The sequence below is a fragment of the Pyrenophora tritici-repentis genome, chromosome 2 (assembly GCF_003171515.1).
Source record: "Pyrenophora tritici-repentis strain M4 chromosome 2, whole genome shotgun sequence".
NCBI lineage: Eukaryota > Fungi > Ascomycota > Dothideomycetes > Pleosporales > Pleosporaceae > Pyrenophora > Pyrenophora tritici-repentis.
In genome coordinates, this window is record NC_089391.1 from 5,059,049 (window position 1) to 5,077,074 (window position 18,026).

The 18,026-nt window shown below is 53.5% G+C and overlaps 6 protein-coding genes across 6 annotated transcripts; 3 read left to right on the forward strand and 3 right to left on the reverse strand.

Annotated features, from left to right (window-relative positions):
* Positions 1-389: 389 nt before the first annotated feature.
* On the reverse strand, positions 390-673 carry PtrM4_073790 (Trichoplein multi-domain protein; the record flags this gene model as incomplete). Its single annotated transcript, XM_066106076.1, has 2 exons — positions 390-393; positions 429-673. 2 exons carry the CDS (start codon positions 671-673, stop codon positions 390-392), a joined length of 249 nt encoding a protein of 82 aa, XP_065964703.1.
* A 2,154-nt stretch (positions 674-2,827) lies between these two features.
* PtrM4_073800 (Myosin-tail-1 domain containing protein) lies at positions 2,828-9,549 on the forward strand (the record flags this gene model as incomplete). The annotated part of the gene is made up of 5 exons (XM_066106077.1): positions 2,828-4,044; positions 4,116-5,100; positions 5,163-6,507; positions 6,531-9,153; positions 9,192-9,549. 5 exons carry the CDS (start codon positions 2,828-2,830, stop codon positions 9,547-9,549), a joined length of 6,528 nt encoding a protein of 2,175 aa, XP_065964704.1.
* A 619-nt stretch (positions 9,550-10,168) lies between these two features.
* On the forward strand, positions 10,169-11,884 carry PtrM4_073810 (uncharacterized protein; the record flags this gene model as incomplete). The annotated part of the gene is made up of 1 exon (XM_066106078.1): positions 10,169-11,884. The coding sequence occupies one exon, from the start codon at positions 10,169-10,171 to the stop codon at positions 11,882-11,884; it is 1,716 nt and encodes a 571-aa protein (XP_065964705.1).
* A 130-nt stretch (positions 11,885-12,014) lies between these two features.
* On the forward strand, positions 12,015-14,592 carry PtrM4_073820 (uncharacterized protein; the record flags this gene model as incomplete). The annotated part of the gene is made up of 3 exons (XM_066106079.1): positions 12,015-13,209; positions 13,242-14,200; positions 14,557-14,592. 3 exons carry the CDS (start codon positions 12,015-12,017, stop codon positions 14,590-14,592), a joined length of 2,190 nt encoding a protein of 729 aa, XP_065964706.1.
* A 672-nt stretch (positions 14,593-15,264) lies between these two features.
* On the reverse strand, positions 15,265-15,801 carry PtrM4_073830 (uncharacterized protein; the record flags this gene model as incomplete). Its single annotated transcript, XM_066106080.1, has 1 exon — positions 15,265-15,801. The coding sequence occupies one exon, from the start codon at positions 15,799-15,801 to the stop codon at positions 15,265-15,267; it is 537 nt and encodes a 178-aa protein (XP_065964707.1).
* Positions 15,802-16,906: 1,105 nt separating this feature from the next.
* On the reverse strand, positions 16,907-17,680 carry PtrM4_073840 (Competence multi-domain protein; the record flags this gene model as incomplete). Its single annotated transcript, XM_066106081.1, has 1 exon — positions 16,907-17,680. One exon carries the CDS (start codon positions 17,678-17,680, stop codon positions 16,907-16,909), a length of 774 nt encoding a protein of 257 aa, XP_065964708.1.
* Between the last annotated feature and the right edge of the window lie 346 nt (positions 17,681-18,026).

Genomic DNA, 18,026 nt, shown 5'->3' on the forward strand with positions numbered 1-18,026 from the left:
TCGTACTTATCCTCCGCTGCGTCATCGTTAGCTAACGTGCACGGACAGCTCATGCCCGGAGACACCTCGTGCCCCGCCGAACACCATATCCACCACTTCAAAAGTGAGGATATTGAGCCACGTACAATAGCTATTATCATGAGATTCTGTAGAGAGGCTGTAATTAGATGCTTGTGATCAACTTGTACTATCTATATTTTTGTGGGAGGTTGACGTTGCGGCCACGTGATGTGACTTTGGCTGGAGTAGCAGATAGCTCATCTCCAGCTTGAACACCAGCGTGAGCAGCGCCAGCGCGTTTTTGACGCTTGTTACTTGGTGAGAGTACTCGTGAGGCTTTACGCTTGCGTTGTTGAGCTTGTTGGATAGTTTTTTTCTGGTGTTGAGCTTCAACTTTGCGCGCGCGTTCAGCTGCTTTCTCAGCTCACTCAACCTCCCTCATCTCTTTGAGCCTCTGCCTCTCAACACGCTTCTCCTCGAGCTCAACTTGACGCTGCAGTCGAGCCTCCTCGCGCTGCTTCTTGGCCCGTGCTTTTTGGAGTTTCTCCTCCGTCTCATCTCGCTCCCGTACTGCTTCTCTAACTCGAGCCTCACGCAACTTGCGAGGAGACCAGAAGACAGCGCTACCGTGATATTCCTGGCACTGTTGAAGGTCAAGAGCTTTGCCCTTCATCCTGTGCTTCTTTTTGTGTTGAAGAGCCTCCCTTAAGCCCTCACTCTTATGCTTTAAAAGCTCATTCTGAACAGAGAGATGGTGGACGCTTGAACGCAGCTTTCTTGCCTCATACTGATGGCTATCAGTGACAGCAGCTCGAACTAATCGATCTATCTTTCTCCAATGATGATCAGAGAGCCCTGATGATGAGCTTCTCTCAGCCTCTGGCGTGCTAGCAAATCTACGGAGGATAACGTTGGCATCTATCGGCCAGATCCCAGTAGCTTCGAAGGCCTTCAATATGAGGCTCTCCGTGAAGGAGGATATTATTATTATTATTATTATATTTCCATTAGAGTCCTGTATCAGTCGGTGACTATGTAGGACTTTGGCTAAGCCGTTCTATGTATGTTGTTCAATATGGAGTTTCTATAGGTCTTGTACAATTTGGAGGATAGTTGCGTAGTCCAATTTCCGAGCTAGTCTTCCATTGGCGCGGGTGCTAAAGAGCAGTGTGGTGAACAGAAAGAGATGTAACAGCGAGCTCTTTGCGAAAAGAAATATTGTTTGTAGTTTTATACAGTGTCTGTCTGTTGTTTTGTGTAGGCGTCTGTATATAGGGATCTACAAGAGAGAGAATAGATCTATACAGCTATTGCCTGGTCGATGTTTTGCTCGTGCGTGTGCTAGTGAAAGCAGGTGCTGGAGCGGTTCGGTATATGGGGTCGGTATATCGAGTCGGTTTAGGGCGTTCGGTAGAGAGGGTATTTGGTGTAGGCGTCTGTATATAGGGATCTACAAGACAGAATAGATCTATACAGCTATTACCTAGTCGATGTTTTGGGCGTTTTGGTGTAGGCGTCTGTATACAGGAATCTATTATAACCTAACAATAATAGACCTATACAGCTATTGCCTAGTCGATGTTTTGCTCGTGCGTGTGCTAGTGAAAGCAGGTGCTAGAGCGGTTCGGTATATGGGGTCGGTATATCGAGTCGGTTTAGGGCGTTCGGTGGAGAGGGTATTTGGTGTAGGCGTCTGTATATAGGGATCTACAAGAGAGATAATAGATCTATACATCTAGTGCCTGGTCGGTGTTTTGCTCGTGAGTGTGCTGGTAACAGCAGGTGCTGGAGCGGTTCGGTATATGGGGTCGGTATATCGAGTTGGTTTAGGGCGTTCGGGTATAGGTAGCATCTAGATATATAGGCCTATTACTTTGCAGCAATAGAGATATATACCTAAGGAAGAGCCGTTGCTCTGTCGGTTTCGTAGAGGGTGCCTTCGATCGAACATCTAAAATCAGTTGGCGCACGGGCCATTTGCAGAGATTTCTCTCAACTAAGGCCAGGTAACAACTCTGTCAAAGTTGCAGCGGCCAGCGCGCCCGCCACAACGCCTGCACGCAAAAGCAGACGTTGGAAACTGATTCTAGGAAGGCATTTCAATGGAATTGAGATGAAAAAAGGGTAATCCAGGACCTTTTTGTCATCTCGAAAAGTTGGTGTTCGATGAGAGAGCAATTCGTTAGGTAGTATGTAGAGGGGAAAGAGTGGGTAATAAGATATAGAAGGCGAGTATTAGAAAAGTATTTGGAGGGGCAAGGAGGCGAAGAGAGATATAAAGAAGAGGAGGAGAGATTTTTAGTGTGTAGACAAGCGGACAAGGAGATAGACAGCAGCAAAGAGCAGTAATAAAGAGGAGATATAGTAGAGAGGAGGGTAGAGCAGTAGGAGCAGGAGCGACAAGGCGGGTAGTAGAGTTTAATACGGCAGTGATAACAGGAGTTTAGGCAGGTAGAGTAGTAAGACAGGCAATTAGGATAGTAGGGGAATAGATAGGGAATATGCGAAGGGCGGGTGATAAGCAAAGCGAGGACAAAATAGGGAGATGTTAGTGTGATGGTTTTGGGCCGTTGCCCCGCACAGGCCACCTGCCAGATGCCTTAGCGTTGTTTTGATGTTCGCGCACGAGCCACCTGTTTGGTGGCCCATGCACACCCCCACTTAGATATATTCCGCGCAGAGCTTCTTACAAGCTCTGCACTGCAATTACTTTGTAATTCAACACAGTTTCAAATACCTGACCTATGTGAGACCCTTACACGTAATTGCAGTCACCGAACACTGGCCCAACGGTGCGCCTCACGAGAAGCGCCCCGTCGAACAAGTCATGAACCCTCTGGGGGCTCGTGACTCCCCTCATCCCGAGATCGTGGAACTCCTCACAGAGGAGACATCGCGCGATACTCGCCCCAGCACTACAGAACACCGAAATCCTGCCCTCGGCGTCCCTCGTTTCATGCGAGAGACGGCCGCAACCATGAACCGCTCCCGTATGGACGAGAGCCACGAGAACTCAGCCCCCGAACAGCCTTCGCGTGCGACGGCGCCCACCTCCCAGACCAAAGAAACCCTAGAGCGTCGCGCCAGCGGCCTCCCCCGAGCACACGGCAAGAACAACCTCTTCGACAGGGACGTACGCATTCCAGGACGCTACCCCTCCCTCGGCCACACCGATAGTGTACAGCAGCCACTGGACATTTCCGACGACTCTGACGACGAGCTTCCGACCACAATCACTACGCGCAAGAAGGGCGTGGCCTTCATAGACCATCGCGCCGACTTGAGCAGCCCATTGGGCATACGCTACCCATTAATGAGCGAGCAACGCCGCTACTCGCGCCAGTCTCAGGCCGAAGTCGACACTGATTATTTTTCTGAAGCGTGGCTCTCACCTGGACCTGCCGCGTCCTTAGAACCCCTAGTTGAACACGCCTACGAGCGTGCGCAATTCGAGCGACAGCCCTCTACGTCCTACGTCATTCCTCGCGAGGATAACGTGACCACCTTCGACCTCTGGGAGAACGATGCGCAAGGCAACCCCCAACGCAAAGATTCTCTCCACACTACGCCTATCGGACATACGAATAATGACCAGTCTAAGGCGTTGAACAGACTATATGATCAAATCCGCGATATGTGGAGAGACCTCGGCAACGAGCGCAAACACAGCGATCAGTTAGGCGAACAGCTTCTCGCAAGAGACAAGGTCATCGAAAACCTCCACAGCAAGGATCAAGAAACCCAAGATATCCTTGAGGGTTACAAGGGCGACGTCGCTGACACACAGGCTGTCCTTAAGAACTGCCAGGACCAACTTCAGTCTTCCGTCGCTACAGTTGCACGCCTAACCGAGGAGCTCCGCGACGCGCGCGGAAGCGCTCACGAAGACTACCAGCAGGCCCAGAACCAGGCAGAGAACCTCGCCGCCCGCAAATCGGCCTACAAGGACAAATACCGACAGGAGCACGACGCCCACCGAGCCACATTAGAGAATATGAAGAAACTCCAGGCTAAGCTAAAACAGGCTACAGCCAAGGTTTCTAGGTCAGCCAGGCGCGGCCACACAGGCCCTTCCCCCCAGACTCATCGGACTCTGAAGGCGACGATGCCAACAGTCCTCTACCAGCCCTCTCTCGCCAAGGTCAGCGCGGCACTCAGTCTACGAAAAATCGATACTCCGATGACGAAGAGTACGATCACCGTCGCCACCCCCGCCCAAAGAAACCTGAACCTGAGGCATTCTCCGGTAATGGCACCACTTCCGCCGACTATCTTAAGTGGAAGATGGACGTCACCGATTGGTTTGCTGATTATCCCTACGAGTTCGCCTCAGAAACCAAGAAGCTTAGCTACATCCGCCAGAAGACCAAGGACAAGGCTTTCGGATGCCTCCAGCATGGGTACCTCGAACCTGGAGCTGAGTTCGCGCACAGTAACGAGGCTTGGTCTATCCTTGACTCTGTCTATAAGTCGCTGAACACTAGCATCGAAGCTCAGTCCTGGTATGAGAGCTTGAATTCCACTATGAAGCCCACAGAGTCTATGGGTGAGTACATCGCCCGCTTTAACGTCGGCACCTCGGCCCTTCGTTGGCCCGACACCCTCAAGATCCAGTTCATGCGCAACCGGCTGCCTGTATGGTGGCGCGACATGACCGCCATGAAAGTCTTAGAGTCTAGCCTCACCTACCTTGACTTCTGTCAAACCCTTCGTCTCCTCGAACAGTCCAACCCACAACGAGCCACTACAACTGGCAACCGTAGAGGAAATCAGAGTTTAGAAGGTGGCGGGAGCGGCGGAGCAGGCGGCAATAAGTCCACTCCCTCTAACGGACCCCGGAACGGTGGATCCAGCTCGGGATCTGGCCCCCGTGGCCGCTCTGACATCCAGGTCAAGGTCCTCCGTCACTTAAATCGTTGTTTCAACTGTCTTAAGAAGAATCACACCTTTAAGGCTACAGGAGGTTACTGCTCTAAGGAGCCGGTCGCCTCTTTTGACTCGTACCCCGAAGTTCAGGACGCTCTTGAGAAGGCTATTGCTAACAATGGCGTACCCGTCGGAGAGCCAGCCCGCCCTAAGGTCAAGGGCGCCGCAGCTAGCGTCACCTCCACCTCTCCCCAACCTTCGGAAAATGCTTAGTCCCTGGCGACAGTCGCCCCCAGGGACCTCCCCGGCATGAGAAGCCACCCCCAGTACAACCACCAGCACATCCCCTAATTCCCCCTGCCCCTTCTGTCGAAGACAGCGAAGAAGAAGAGGAGTTACATCCTAACCGCTTTGTCGACGATTCTTTGACCCTAGCCCTTTCCCCTACCGTAGAAGTCAGCTCTGACGATGAGTCCGACCCGGATCCAACACTCCAGGCAATTGCGAACCGTGTCAAGGCTCTAAAACAACAGAGCCAGACTGGATCCCGGATCACCGTCTCGGCCATTGCTGCCGCCGCTATACGCGGTGATAAGTATCAGCCTCTAGTAGGCCAGCAATTAGTCTTTAAAGGAATCATTTCTTCTCATCGCTCCTCTCCTCAACACGTCGAAATCATGGGTGACACTGGTTGTGCTTCTCTCTTCATTGATTCTTCTCATGCCCGCGCACATAAATACGACCTTATCTCTCTCTCCCAGCCTGCTACTCTAGAACTCGCTGATGGCTCTCTAGTGGCAGGCGTTACCCATATGGCCCGGGTAACTGTCACATTTGGCACCCACACCGAAGATGTCCTAGCCTATGTCACCAAACTCTCTGGTGTCCAAATGATCCTAGGAACGCCCTGGTTCCAAACCCATGAACCCCGAGTTAACTGGAAAGACATGTCTCTAAGTTTTGACTCGGAGCACTGTCTAATTAACTGTATCCACGACCACCGACCCTGTCACACTCAGAGCAGCCGGCACCACAAGCAACCTCTCCCCCAGGTCCCTGACCCTTGCCGGAAGGTTGCTCGTCACCCCAAAGCACCCCCACCAATTGATGTAGCTTTCATCTCTAGCCGCGTAGCCGCGGCAGCCGTCTGTCACGACCAGGACATTTGTATCACCTCTTACGATGAAATCGGCCGCATCGCCGAGCTATCCGACAAGGAATGGGAGGACACTCAGCACCTACGTGCTGCAGGAGCCAAAGTGCTCCCAGAGGATTACGAGAAGTTCCGCGACAAGATGGAACGTCCGCACATGACGAGACAAGAAATCCTCAAGCGATTACCTAAGGTCCTTCATCCCTTGTACCAAGGTTTTGACCCTAAAGAAGCGGACGAGCTCCCAGAGCTCCGGGGTAACCTTGACCACAAAATCGAACTTAAGCTCGACGATACTGGCCAGCCGCCTAAGCCGTCATTCCAGCGTCTACGCCCAATGTCCCGAGATGAAGCCCGAGCGGTGAAACTCTATGTGGACGACATGATCAAGAAAGGACACGTCGAACGCAGCACTTCCGCCTGGGCCGCACCCCTTCTTGTTGTGCGCAAGCCAGGTGGAGGCATCCGCATATGCGTCGACTATCGCGGTCTGAACGCCCACACTGTCAAGAACCGAAATGCCCACCACTAATCCGGGACATGCTTGCTAAGCTCTCAAAATCGCGATACTTCTCCAAGGTAGATGTGATCGCCGCATTCAATAAGATACGCATCAAAGAAGAACATAAACACCTCTCCGCCTTCATCACGCCCTACGGACTGTACCAATACACTGTTATGCCCTTCGGCATGTGCAATAGCCCAGGAACCTTCCAAGCATACATTAACGACGTCCTACACGAATATCTCGATGAGTTCTGCATGGCTTACTTAGACGATGTAATTATCTTTAGTGAGACTCTTGATCAACACGAGAAGCACCTAGTACAGGTAGTCTCTCGGCTCGCAGACGCCGGATTGCCTATGGACATTCTTAAATCCGACTTCATAACGACAGAGGTTAAATTCCTCGGGCTTATCATCACCGCCGACGGTATTAAAATGGACCCAGACAAAGTCAGCGCCATTCAGGACTGGAAGCTTCCGCAATCTCTAAAAGATGTACAAGCCTTTTTAGGTTTTGCTAACTTCTACCGCCGATTTATACGCGGTTTCTCGGATATCGCAAAACCTTTAACGCATCTCACTAAGGGCGACCCTAAGCTATTCAAGATGACTAAAGAAGCTGAGCGCTCCTTCCTCGCACTGAAAGTCGCCTTCTGTAGCGACGTGGTGCTCGCCCACTTTGACCCCGACCTAAAGACTATCGTAGAAACTGACGCGTCTGACTATGTGTACGCAGCAGTGCTCTCCCAGGTCCAGCCAGACGGATCAGTCCGGCCGGTCGCCTATCTCTCAAAGAAGATGTCGCCCACAGAGTGTAATTACGAGATATACGACAAGGAGCTCCTCGCTATAGTCCGCGCCTTCGAGGAATGGAGGCCAGAACTCGCAGGAGTTCCTGAGGCGGTAGAAGTGCTAACAGACCATCGCGGGCTCGAATACTTCCGCTCTAAACGCAATCTCAATCGTCGACAAGCCCGCTGGGCTGAGTTCCTAGAGGAATTCGACTTTCGCATACAATACCGCCCTGGTAAACAGGGTACTAAACCCGACAGCCTTACCCGCCGGACAGGAGACTTGCCAGACTCAGTCACGGACGACCGGGTCCAGCACCAATGCCAGACTATCCTAGGTTCCAACCGATGGGGCGGCAGCTATGCCGCTGTACGCCTCGCCGGAGTATGCCTGGGCGACAATCCTTGCGACCTAGGCTCCGTCCTTACACTGATGCAAGAGAGCGGCGAAGGCGCTTCACTGTCCACCTCTACAATGTTGGTAGGGTTAGCCCGCTTCTCCCTAAAGGGCACCCATGACCCATATGACGACATCGAAGGAGCCGACGATCGCCCCCTCGACGATGTCCTCTTAGAACTCTGCCTTAGCGACCCACGCCTACGCGATGTAAAGACAGCCCTCGCTTCTAATGACCGCCGTATCCCACATTACCTCATAGCGGAAGGCATTCGGATGGAACTAGCCGACCTAGAAGCCAGCAACGACGGCAAGCTATTTATTGGCAACGGGCGTCTTGTCGTCCCCTTCAGTGAGAAACTCCGTACGAGGATTATCGCACACATCCACAATAGCCTACCGGGCGGCCACGGAGGTCGCACGACGACGTACCAACAAGTAAGCCAGTGGTACTACTGGCAGGGCATGACGAACACAATTGCGCGCTTTACCAACAACTGTCTAACCTGTAAACGCTCTAAGGTTAACCGCACCGCCAAACATAGTTTGCTTCACCCGCTGCCTGTCCCTACTCAGTACTGGGATGACATATCCATCGACTTCATCACCCCACTGCCTAAGTCAACCTGGTGTGGTCACTCTTACCAACACATCATGGTCGTGGTTGACCGTCTATCAAAAATGAAGAAGTTCATTGCAATGGAAAACCTAGAGGTGCCTACAGTCGTTGACAAGTTTATGGAATACATCTGGAAAGAGGAAGGATACCCAAGGACTCTTGTATCAGATCGGGGCCGCCAATTCACGTCACATTTCTGGAATCGCCTGTGTGCCCAGGTGGGAACGCACCCTAAACTCTCTACCTCCCATCACCCAGAAACCGACGGTCAGACCGAGAATGCAAACGCCGATCTCAAACAATACCTAAGGGCGTACGTTAACTACCTACAGACGGATTGGGCCCAGCTATTGCCTTTAGCAGAATTTGAAGCCAATTCGGCCATTAGCACAGCTACCGGGTTATCTCCGTTCCTCGCCACAAAGGGACGCCAACCGCGATCTGGACTGGAGCCCGCTCACCTTCTGCGCCCCCTTAACAACCACCCTACTATCGCCCAACAGCAACGGAACGCTGATGCCCTCGCCCAGCGCATTGACACAACGCGCACCTTCCTGCGACAACAAATCCTATGGGCTCAAGACAAGATGAAAGAGTTCGCAGACGCGAACCGATACCCAGCACCACGGTTCGACGTGGGTGACTGGGTGATGCTGAACGCCCGCCACATTAAAACCGAAAGACCAGTTAAGTCACTAGACCACAAGAATATAGGGCCATACCAGATCACTCGGGTCATTGACAACATGGCCTACGAACTAGACCTCCCTCCTCAGCTTAAAGCTATCTTCCCAGCCTTCCACCCATGGCTCCTACAACCGTACGAGGACGACGCCTTACCCGGACAACCTCGTCCAGGCGATGCCGCTCCCCCGAAGTCCACCTTGGCAACGATGGAGTCACAGAATACGTGGTCTCCCAAGTCCTAGACTCTCGCATACGACGCAATCTCGTCGACCCTCACACAGGTGAGCGTGGATTGCTGCAATACAAGGTGGAATGGGTGGGCGACGATCAGTCAGAGCCATGGCAGCCCTACCATAACCTGCGCAGCTGTAAAGAGTCAGTCCAGGACTTTCACAGCCGCAACCCTGGCCGACCAGGACCACACGCCACATTTCATGACTACGATGACGACGGACAGCTCGCTATAGCCCTGCTCCAGCTACTAGATAGCAAGTACTCAAATAAGTTTGCGCCTCAGTCGGAACTTTGAGCGCTTTTCGGGGGGGACGTGTGATGGTTTTGGGCCGTTGCCCCGCACAGGCCACCTGCCAGATGCCTTAGCGTTGTTTTGATGTTCGCGCACGAGCCACCTGTTTGGTGGCCCATGCACACCCCCACTTAGATATATTCCGCGCAGAGCTTCTTACAAGCTCTGCACTGCAATTACTTTGTAATTCAACACAGTTTCAAATACCTGACCTATGTGAGACCCTAACCCAGGGCGCTCAATGGTACGTTATAATATACCATTTTTTTGTTAGTGCTGAGAAGTACGCGTATGGCGGGTATATACTAGAACCAGGGGTTTATCCCATTAAACTTCAGGAGTACATCCCATTTTTAGTCTATAGTCGAAATTACTCCAAATTTAGACATATAACTCAGCATACGTAGACGCACAATCTGACGAATTTACAGCGCAGCAGACTATGTGGTTCAGGAGCTTAGGGTTTGGTGTTCTTGGTTAGGGTTACGCGTCTGGGGGGTCAGGAGGTCGCGAGGCTCGGCACCCCGCCGCGCGCGCGCCGCCGGAGTAAGCACCGAGAGAGCGATCAACAGCGCGTGTATATAAGAAGCCGAGTAGAACAGGTAGGCGTCGATATTTCAACATGTCTAAACCTAGCATCGAGTGCCAGTATTTCGAGCATGTGCCTGAGCACAGCGTAGCGGCATGCAGAGAGTGCAGATATGCAGTATGGCCAGATCAGATTGAGGGCCATCTACAGAAGCAGCATAAGGTTAGTTACAAGGAGGCTGAGGCAGTTGGACAGCAGGTTCGCAGCTGGGCTGGGTTAGTCCAGTACCCTAGTGAGCTCGAGGTGCCGACTGGTGCTCCAAAGCCTGTGCGGCAATTGCCAGTGTATACAGACGGGATGTTATGCCAATTTGACTCCAGCTGCTGCTATTATGTAGCAAGAAGTAAGGAGGCTATACGAAAGCATTGGCGTAAGGACCATCAAGGATGGTCAGCAGGGAAGAAGCGAGGGCGGCCAAGTCGAACCAGGCAGAAGAGCGTGCAGGCACATATGGATAAGGGGTACCGGCTGGTCCATTGCCAGCGATTATTCAGCAGCCGGCATGGATCGCAGTACTTTGAGGTCCAGGCACCCAGCCAGGATGGAGAAGGCCCCGAAATCGTGCCCGTAGACGGGGCAGCAGCATGGGCGCGAGTGGGCGAGCAGATGGCCAAGGCGTGGGCAGACATCGAGAAGCGGGCGCAGACGACGATCCAGGAGGGCGAGCGCGACGAGGTGAACCCATGGCTGGAGCGGACGCAGTGGTTGCCGTACCTAGTGGGCATGGAGAGGCCGGATTTGTTAGCGTGCATCGAGGAGCCCGTGGCAGAGCCAGATGCCAGGCAGGAGCAGCAGGCCGAGCCGGTGGAAGCAGCGATTTGGGCAGCCATGGATGGATTGGCGCGGTTCAGCCAGGCATCCATTATTGACCGGATTGGCGTGTTTATACGGTTGGAGGCAATTCGCACAGAGATGCACCAAACCCGGTTCCAGCCGTTACAGCCGTATATGGACAAGAACGCCATTGTCAAGCACACACGACCGTGGCAGCAGATGTTAATGTTTTTTGCACGCACACAGAAAGAGCACGGGTGGAAGAGCCCCAAGTATCGGTTTACGCGCCGGCAGCGAGAGGCATGGGAGGTGTTAATCGAACAGGCAAAGCGGAGCATAGAGGGAGACGAAGAAGATGAAGCCGAGGATATGGACGAAGAGAGAGAAGAGCTGGACGAGGAGATGATGGACGACATAGACGAGGCGATAGAGGTAGCTGAGGAAGAGCCAGGTCAGGGAGAAGGCCCCGAGCCTAAGAAGTTGTCTAAGATACAGAAAGCGTGTTTGGAGTTTTGCATTGCATTACTTAACCACCGCATCACCCGTAGAGAGTATGACAGCCCGCTGGTGTGCGCGTTGGCGGTGCTGGGCGTCAAGGAGGACGGATGGAAGGGGCCGGAGCAGTACCCGCCGATATTATCGGCGGTGATCAAGATCGCTCGGTTTATGGTCGTGCAGAAGGGACTAGAAATGTCAGGGCCCGAGGAGGATAGCGGCGATGAGACAGACGACGACTTAGATGACAGCGCGTACGAGAGCGGGCCAAGCCAGCGACGGCGTCCCAAGGGGTGTTTGCAGTTAGTGCAGAAGATGATGGACCGGTTCATGGTGCGCGGCAGCCATAGCCCCATGCAGTGGATGTTGGATTTGCGGACGTATGGATTGAAGATCCATTACAACACTACAACCCGCGGGCATGTAGAGTGGACGAACGGCGACGAGCAGACTCCGCAACAATCAATCGGATCGGCATGATTGATTCCTATCTAGGTTAAAGGCTGCCTAATAAAGTAACTCTTTAACCTATATAGGAATCAATCATGTCGATCGATTGATTGTTGCGGAGTCTGGCGACGAGCTGCTGTACAAAGAGCTGCATTTTAGCATGGCGCAGTTCCGCGGCATGGTACATGGGCTGGCTAGCGAGAGCCGGCGATTATTAACAGAGGAGTTAATGTTTAGCAGCAAGGCAGCGCCGGTGCCGGCAGTGCCATGGGAGAGCATACGTGACAACCCAACCGACGAGCGGCCAGGATGGAACTTTTTGAAGGATCATCGCACAAACATGCCCGTCAACGGCGAGAGGTGGTTATTTGAGCGGGTAGGCGAGAGCGCCAGCATCCGGAGTCGGTTCATGAAGCCCGGGACGCAGTCAGGGGTAGACCGACAGGCAATAGAGCGATACATGGACCGGGTGGTAGAATTTCGCGAGAAGCTGGCGGTGTTAATGCATATAACGGGTGGGCAGCCAGCGCGAGGGCCAGAGCTACTGAGCGTACGGCATAGCAACACAGTGCAAGGGGGGCATCGCAATATATTCATCGAGGACGGCATGGTGGTGTTTGTGACACGGTACCACAAGGGATACAAAGTCAGCGGCGACGTCAAGATTATCCATCGATATTTGCCGCGCGAGGTGGGCGAGCTGGTAGTGTGGTATATGTGGCTGGTGTTGCCGTTCCAGCAGCGGCTCGAGGCGTTGGTGTGGGAGAAGGAGGCAGTTTCGTCGCATATGTGGCCAGCAGACCCCAGCGGCCGCAAGTGGACGACCGATCGGCTGCGGGAGGCGTTGAAGCGCGAGAGCCGGATCGCGATGGGCCAGGAGTGGACGTTTGCCGGGTACCGGGAGATGGCGATTGGCATCAGCCGGCGGTTTTTGCGTGGATCGACAGCGTTCCAGGCAGATGAGGGCGAGGAGAATAAGGAGTGGGCTGAGGAGCAGGCAGGAGATTCGATTGCCGACGAGCAGGCGGGCCATACGTCGCACGTGGCGGGACTGGTATACGCGCGAGGGATCATGGAGCAGTCAGGGGCCGTGGCGGATAGGCGGCAGCAGTTCCGGGCATCGAGCACGGATTGGCATAGATTTTTGGGCTTCCAGGCAGGCTTGGACGACCAGAGAAGAAGCAGCAAGCGGAAGAGAGCGCCGTTTGAGAGCGAGGCAGACGAGGCAAGGGTGGATCGGTGGCAGCGGCTGAGGAAGATGGACGCGAGAGCGCAGCTGAAGCGCATGATGGGCGAGGAGGCCAAGTTCCGGGGGGTGCAGGAGGCAGCGATCAAAGCCATCACAGCAGGCGAGAGTCCCGTAGTAGCGGTGATGCCGACGGGGCAGGCAAGAGCTTGTTGTTCATGTTGCCGGCGTGGGCAGAGCAGGGCGGCACGACGGTGGTGGTAGTGCCGTTGATCGCGTTGCGTGGCGACATGGCACAGCGGTGCAAGAAGCTAGGGATATCGTGCGTAGAGTGGCAGAGTCGGCGTCCGCCAGACGCAGCAGCGGTGGTGTTAGTGACGCCCGAGTCGGCAGTTGGAGAGGAATTTGCAACGTTTTTAAACCGGCTACGAGCGACGCGGCAGCTAGATCGGATTATTATCGACGAGTGCCATATCGTGTTAAACCGGCAGTACACGTTCCGCAAGCAGATGCAGCAGCTAGGTAAGCTAGTGGCTGTAGAGACGCAGATGGTCATGTTAACAGCAACGTTGCCACCCAGCGAGGAGGACGAGTTATTCCGGCGAATGCATTTTGAGCGTGGGCAGGTAAGAATGTTTAGGGCACCAACAGCACGGAGCAACATAGCGTACCGGGTGGTAAGGGTAGAGAAGGAGAGGAAGAGACAGGAGGTAGAGGCAACGGTGTTGGCGATGGTACAGCAGAAGGTCCGAAAGTATAAGAGCGGCAAGATTGTAGTGTACGGCAACTCAGTGCCAAAGGTCAAGGGGTTAGCCGAGAAGCTCAAGTGCCATGCGTATCATCACCACGCGGTTGGCAAGGCAAGCATGTTGGAGGAGTTCATGGGCGGCAAGCAGCGGGTGATTGTGGCAACCAGCGCGTTGGGCATGGGAGTGGACGTGCCCGATATCCGGTGCATTGTCCACATGGATTGGCCGTTTAGCGTGTTGGATTACGCGCAGGAGAGCGGGCGAGCCGGGCGAGACGGGGAGCGGAGCGAGGCCATCATGATGGTGCAGGACGGCGAGCAGCGAGCGGCGGATGACAAGCAGGGGGAGGCGGAGCAGCGGTTGGTGCGAGCATACGTCGAAGGCATAGACGAGGCGGCGACATGTAGACGGGTAATGTTGGACGGGTATTTAGACAGGCGCGAGGCCGAGCGAGCTCGGTGCGAGGAGGGAGAGGAGAGGTGTGACGTATGCATGAGAGCCGACGGGGAGGAGATGGAGGAGGAGGAGATGGAGGAGGAGGAGATGGAGGAGGAGATGGAGGAGGAGATGGAGGAGGAATGGAAGAGATGGAGGAGGTGGAGGAGGTGGAGGAGGTGGAGGAGATGGAGGTGGTGGAGGTGGCCGAGGGCGGCAGCAGCAACGAAGAAGAGGCGGAGACATTGGAGAGGGAGCAAGAAGAGGCGCGGCAGGCGTTTAATCAGCAGCAACGAGAGCAAGGCGGCCCGCGACAGAGATTGATACAGCAGCGGCAGCAGGAGTTCGCCGACGTCGAGGCTGCGTAGGCAGCTGGCGCAATGGATAAACCGGTGTGGGTTATGCGAGGCGGTAGGGCAAGGATCGAGCGCACACGACGTACGGCAATGTTGGCGACAGGAGAGCCAGCGGATCAAGGAGTCGATTAAGAGGATGGAAGAGACAATTAAGTTTGAGCGTTATTCGGGCTGTTTTTGGTGTGGAGTGCCGCAGGAGATATGCAATCGGTGGGAAAGGAATAGTTTTGGGCGATATCAGAGAGTCCAAGACGGGGATTGCCAGTATAGAGGGGTATTAATAGGCGGGTTATTAAGTATAGCATTAGGGCGGAGCGAGGTAGGAAACCGATCGACGGCGCGGTTAGAGGAGTTCGGGTTAGTAATTCAGGAGCAGGGCCGACGTTGTTTGAGTTTTTAGGAAAAAAGCGATTGTTAGAGACGGTTGAGAGCAATAACTTAGCAGGAGAGTTTTGTTGGATTACAAGATTAATAGGCGAGTAGAGGAAATATAGAGAGTTGTAACGTTGACGAGGGTAGCTCCAACAGCTCGAGTAGGTCGGATAGTGTAAGCAGCGATAAAGGCAAGAGCAGCAAGATCAGCGAGAGCGTAGGCAGGGTTAGCAGCAAGAGAGATAGCAGCAACAGTGACGATAGTAGCAGCAGTAAGAGTAGCGACGAAGGCGAGGGCAGCGAGAGCAGTGATCAAGGCGAGAGCAGCGAGAGTGACGAAGGCGAGGTAGTAAAGATATTAGAGGTAGCGAAAGCAGCGGCAACAGCGAGAGCAATGAGAGCAACGACAAAGACGAGGGCAGAGAAGGTAACGAGAGCGGCGAGAGCAGTAAGAGCGCAGGCAGCGTTGGTAGCGAGAGCAATAGCTGCAACAGTGGCGATAGTGGCGATAGCGAGGGCAGCGACGACGGCGAGGATGGCGAGGATGGCGAGGATGGCGAGGACAGCGAGGGCAACTTGATGGCAGGTAGCGAAAGCAGTAATAGCAGCTTGAGCAGGGAGGAAAAGCGAGGGTCGTGACGACGGCGAGAGTAGCTCCGATAGCGAGAGCAGCAAGAGCGAGAGCAGCAAGAGCGGCAAGAGCAACGAGAGCGAGGCAGGCGAGGCAGGCGAGAGCAACGAGATGGCAAGTAGCGAGAGCGAGGCAGGCGAGGCAGGCGAGAGCAACGAGATGGCAAGTAGCGAGAGCGTAGGGAGCGAGAGAGGCGAGAGAAATAAGAGCAGCGACATGATAGGTACCGTTGGCAGCGAGAGCATCGAGAGCCGCGCATATAGCGAGAGTAACGAGAACAGAGCGAGTAGCGAGAGCAGCGACGACGGTAAGGACAGCGAGAGCAGGAGCCGCAGCGGCGAAAGGAGTTGTAGAAGCCGTAGCAGCGGTAGGAAGTGAGAAGCAGCGAGAGTAGCGCGAGCAGTGGGGGGACAGCAGGGACAGCGAGAGCAGTAGGGAAAGCAAGAGCAGGGGGCAGAAGTAGTTATAGCGGCCGCAGGCGTAGTAGGCGGTGGGAGTGAGGAGCAGAAGCGAGGATATCGATAGCAGCGAGAGCAGCGAGGACGGCGGATAGTAGGGATAGCGGGATCAGCTGTGAGAGAAGCGAGGATAGCGAGAGTAGGAAAGCAGGAGCCGCAGGCGCGATAGAAGTAAGAGTAGCAAGAGCAGTAAGAGCAGGATGTGTAGCCGCGAGGATAGAGGCAATTAAGGTAATTAAGGTGATTGCGATGATTGCGAGGACAGTAAGAGCAACAAGGGCAGCGCAAGAAAGGGGCGAACGGCAAGGGAATTAACTATTAAGTTAATTGTAGCGATTGCAAGGACAGCGGGAACAGCGAGGATAGTAAGGGCAGTAAGGTAGAAAGGACAGCGGAAGCAGCGAGGACAACGAGGACAGCGAGGATTGTAAGGACAGCGGAAGCAGCGAGGACAACGAGGACAGCGAGGATTGTAAGGACAGCAGCACGAGGACAACGAGGACAGCGAGGATTGTAAGGACAGCGGAAGCAGCGAGGATAATGAGGACAGCGAGGATAGTAAGAACAGCGAGGATAGTAAGGACAGTAAGAGTAGCGAGGATAGCGAAAGTAGGAGAGTAGCAGTAGCAATAGCAGTAGCCGGAGGTGTATATAAGCTGTAAGAGGTAAGAGGTAGAAGTAAGGATATTATAAGCAGCAAGGATAGCAGGGGCAGAAGCGGCAACAGGTGCAGGGGTAGTAGGAGTAGTAATAAGAATATTAAGAGCAGTGCAAGTTACAAGGACAAGGGACAAAGTAAGGACAGTAGAGATAGTAAGTATCAGGAGCAGCGAGAACAGAAGCCGTAGGATTGATAGCGAAGATATTAAGAGCAGCAAGGAAAGCGAAAGTAGCGAGGGTAGTAAGAGCAGCGACAAGAGGAGCGGTAGCGGCCGCCGAAACCGCAGTTACCGCAGTGGAGGAGGCGTAGGAGGTAAGGGGCAGAAGAGAGCAGTAGAGACAGCGGGAACAGCGGGGAAAGCGAGAGCAGCAAGAAGGACGGGATAGTAGAGATAGAGGAAGTGGCGAGAGCAGAAGCAGTAATAGGGAGGATTGCGGAATGCGGAGGAGTAAGAGCGGTAGGAGTAAGAGTAGCAAGAGCAGGACGTAGAAGTAAGAGCCGTAGGAGCAGGAGCAGTAAGAATAGCAGGAGTAGCAAGGGTAGGAGCTTTAAAGGCGGCAGCAACGAGGGTGTTACAAGCAGCGAAAATAATAGGAGCAGGGAGAGTGGTCGCAGTAAGGATAGCGATAGAAGCGAGGTTGGCGACAGCAGGGACAGTAGTAGTAGCAAGAATAGCGAGAGTAGCGAGAGCAATAGCAGAGCTAGAGCATTAAGAGTAGCAGCAATAAGAGCAGTAACCGTAGGAGTAGGCGCATTAAGAGTAAAAGCTGCAGGAGTAAGAGCAGTAAGGGCGGAAATAGTAGGAGCGTAATTAGCGAGAGCAGGAGCAGCGAGGACAGCAGGAGCAGCTGGAATGGCGAGAGCAGCAAGGACGGAGTGGATAGCAAGAATAGGAAGCGTAGGGGCCGCAGTGGCGATATTTGTAGAAGCGGCAGTAAACACAGGTGTAGTAGTAGCCGTAGGAGTAATAACGAGCATGTTAAAAGCAGCAAGGACGGCAGGAACAGCGGGAGTTGCAATAGTAGAACCCGTAACCGTAATTGAATAGACAGTAAGAGTGATAGTCGCGATAGAAGGAAAAGTTACAAGAATAGCAGCCGTAGCCGTGGTAGAAGCAAGAGTAATTATAATAGAGGCAAAGATAGTAACAGTAGTAAGAGTAATAAGCACAGTAAGGTATAGTAAGAGCAAAAGTTTAAAGAAGAGTTATTTATGTTAAAAATAAGTATGCAGGTATAAAGCAAAGAAAAGAAAGATTCGAAAAGAGAGAGTATAAAGTTGGTGAGATTCATAATCGATAGATGAGGTAGGTAAACAGGTATAG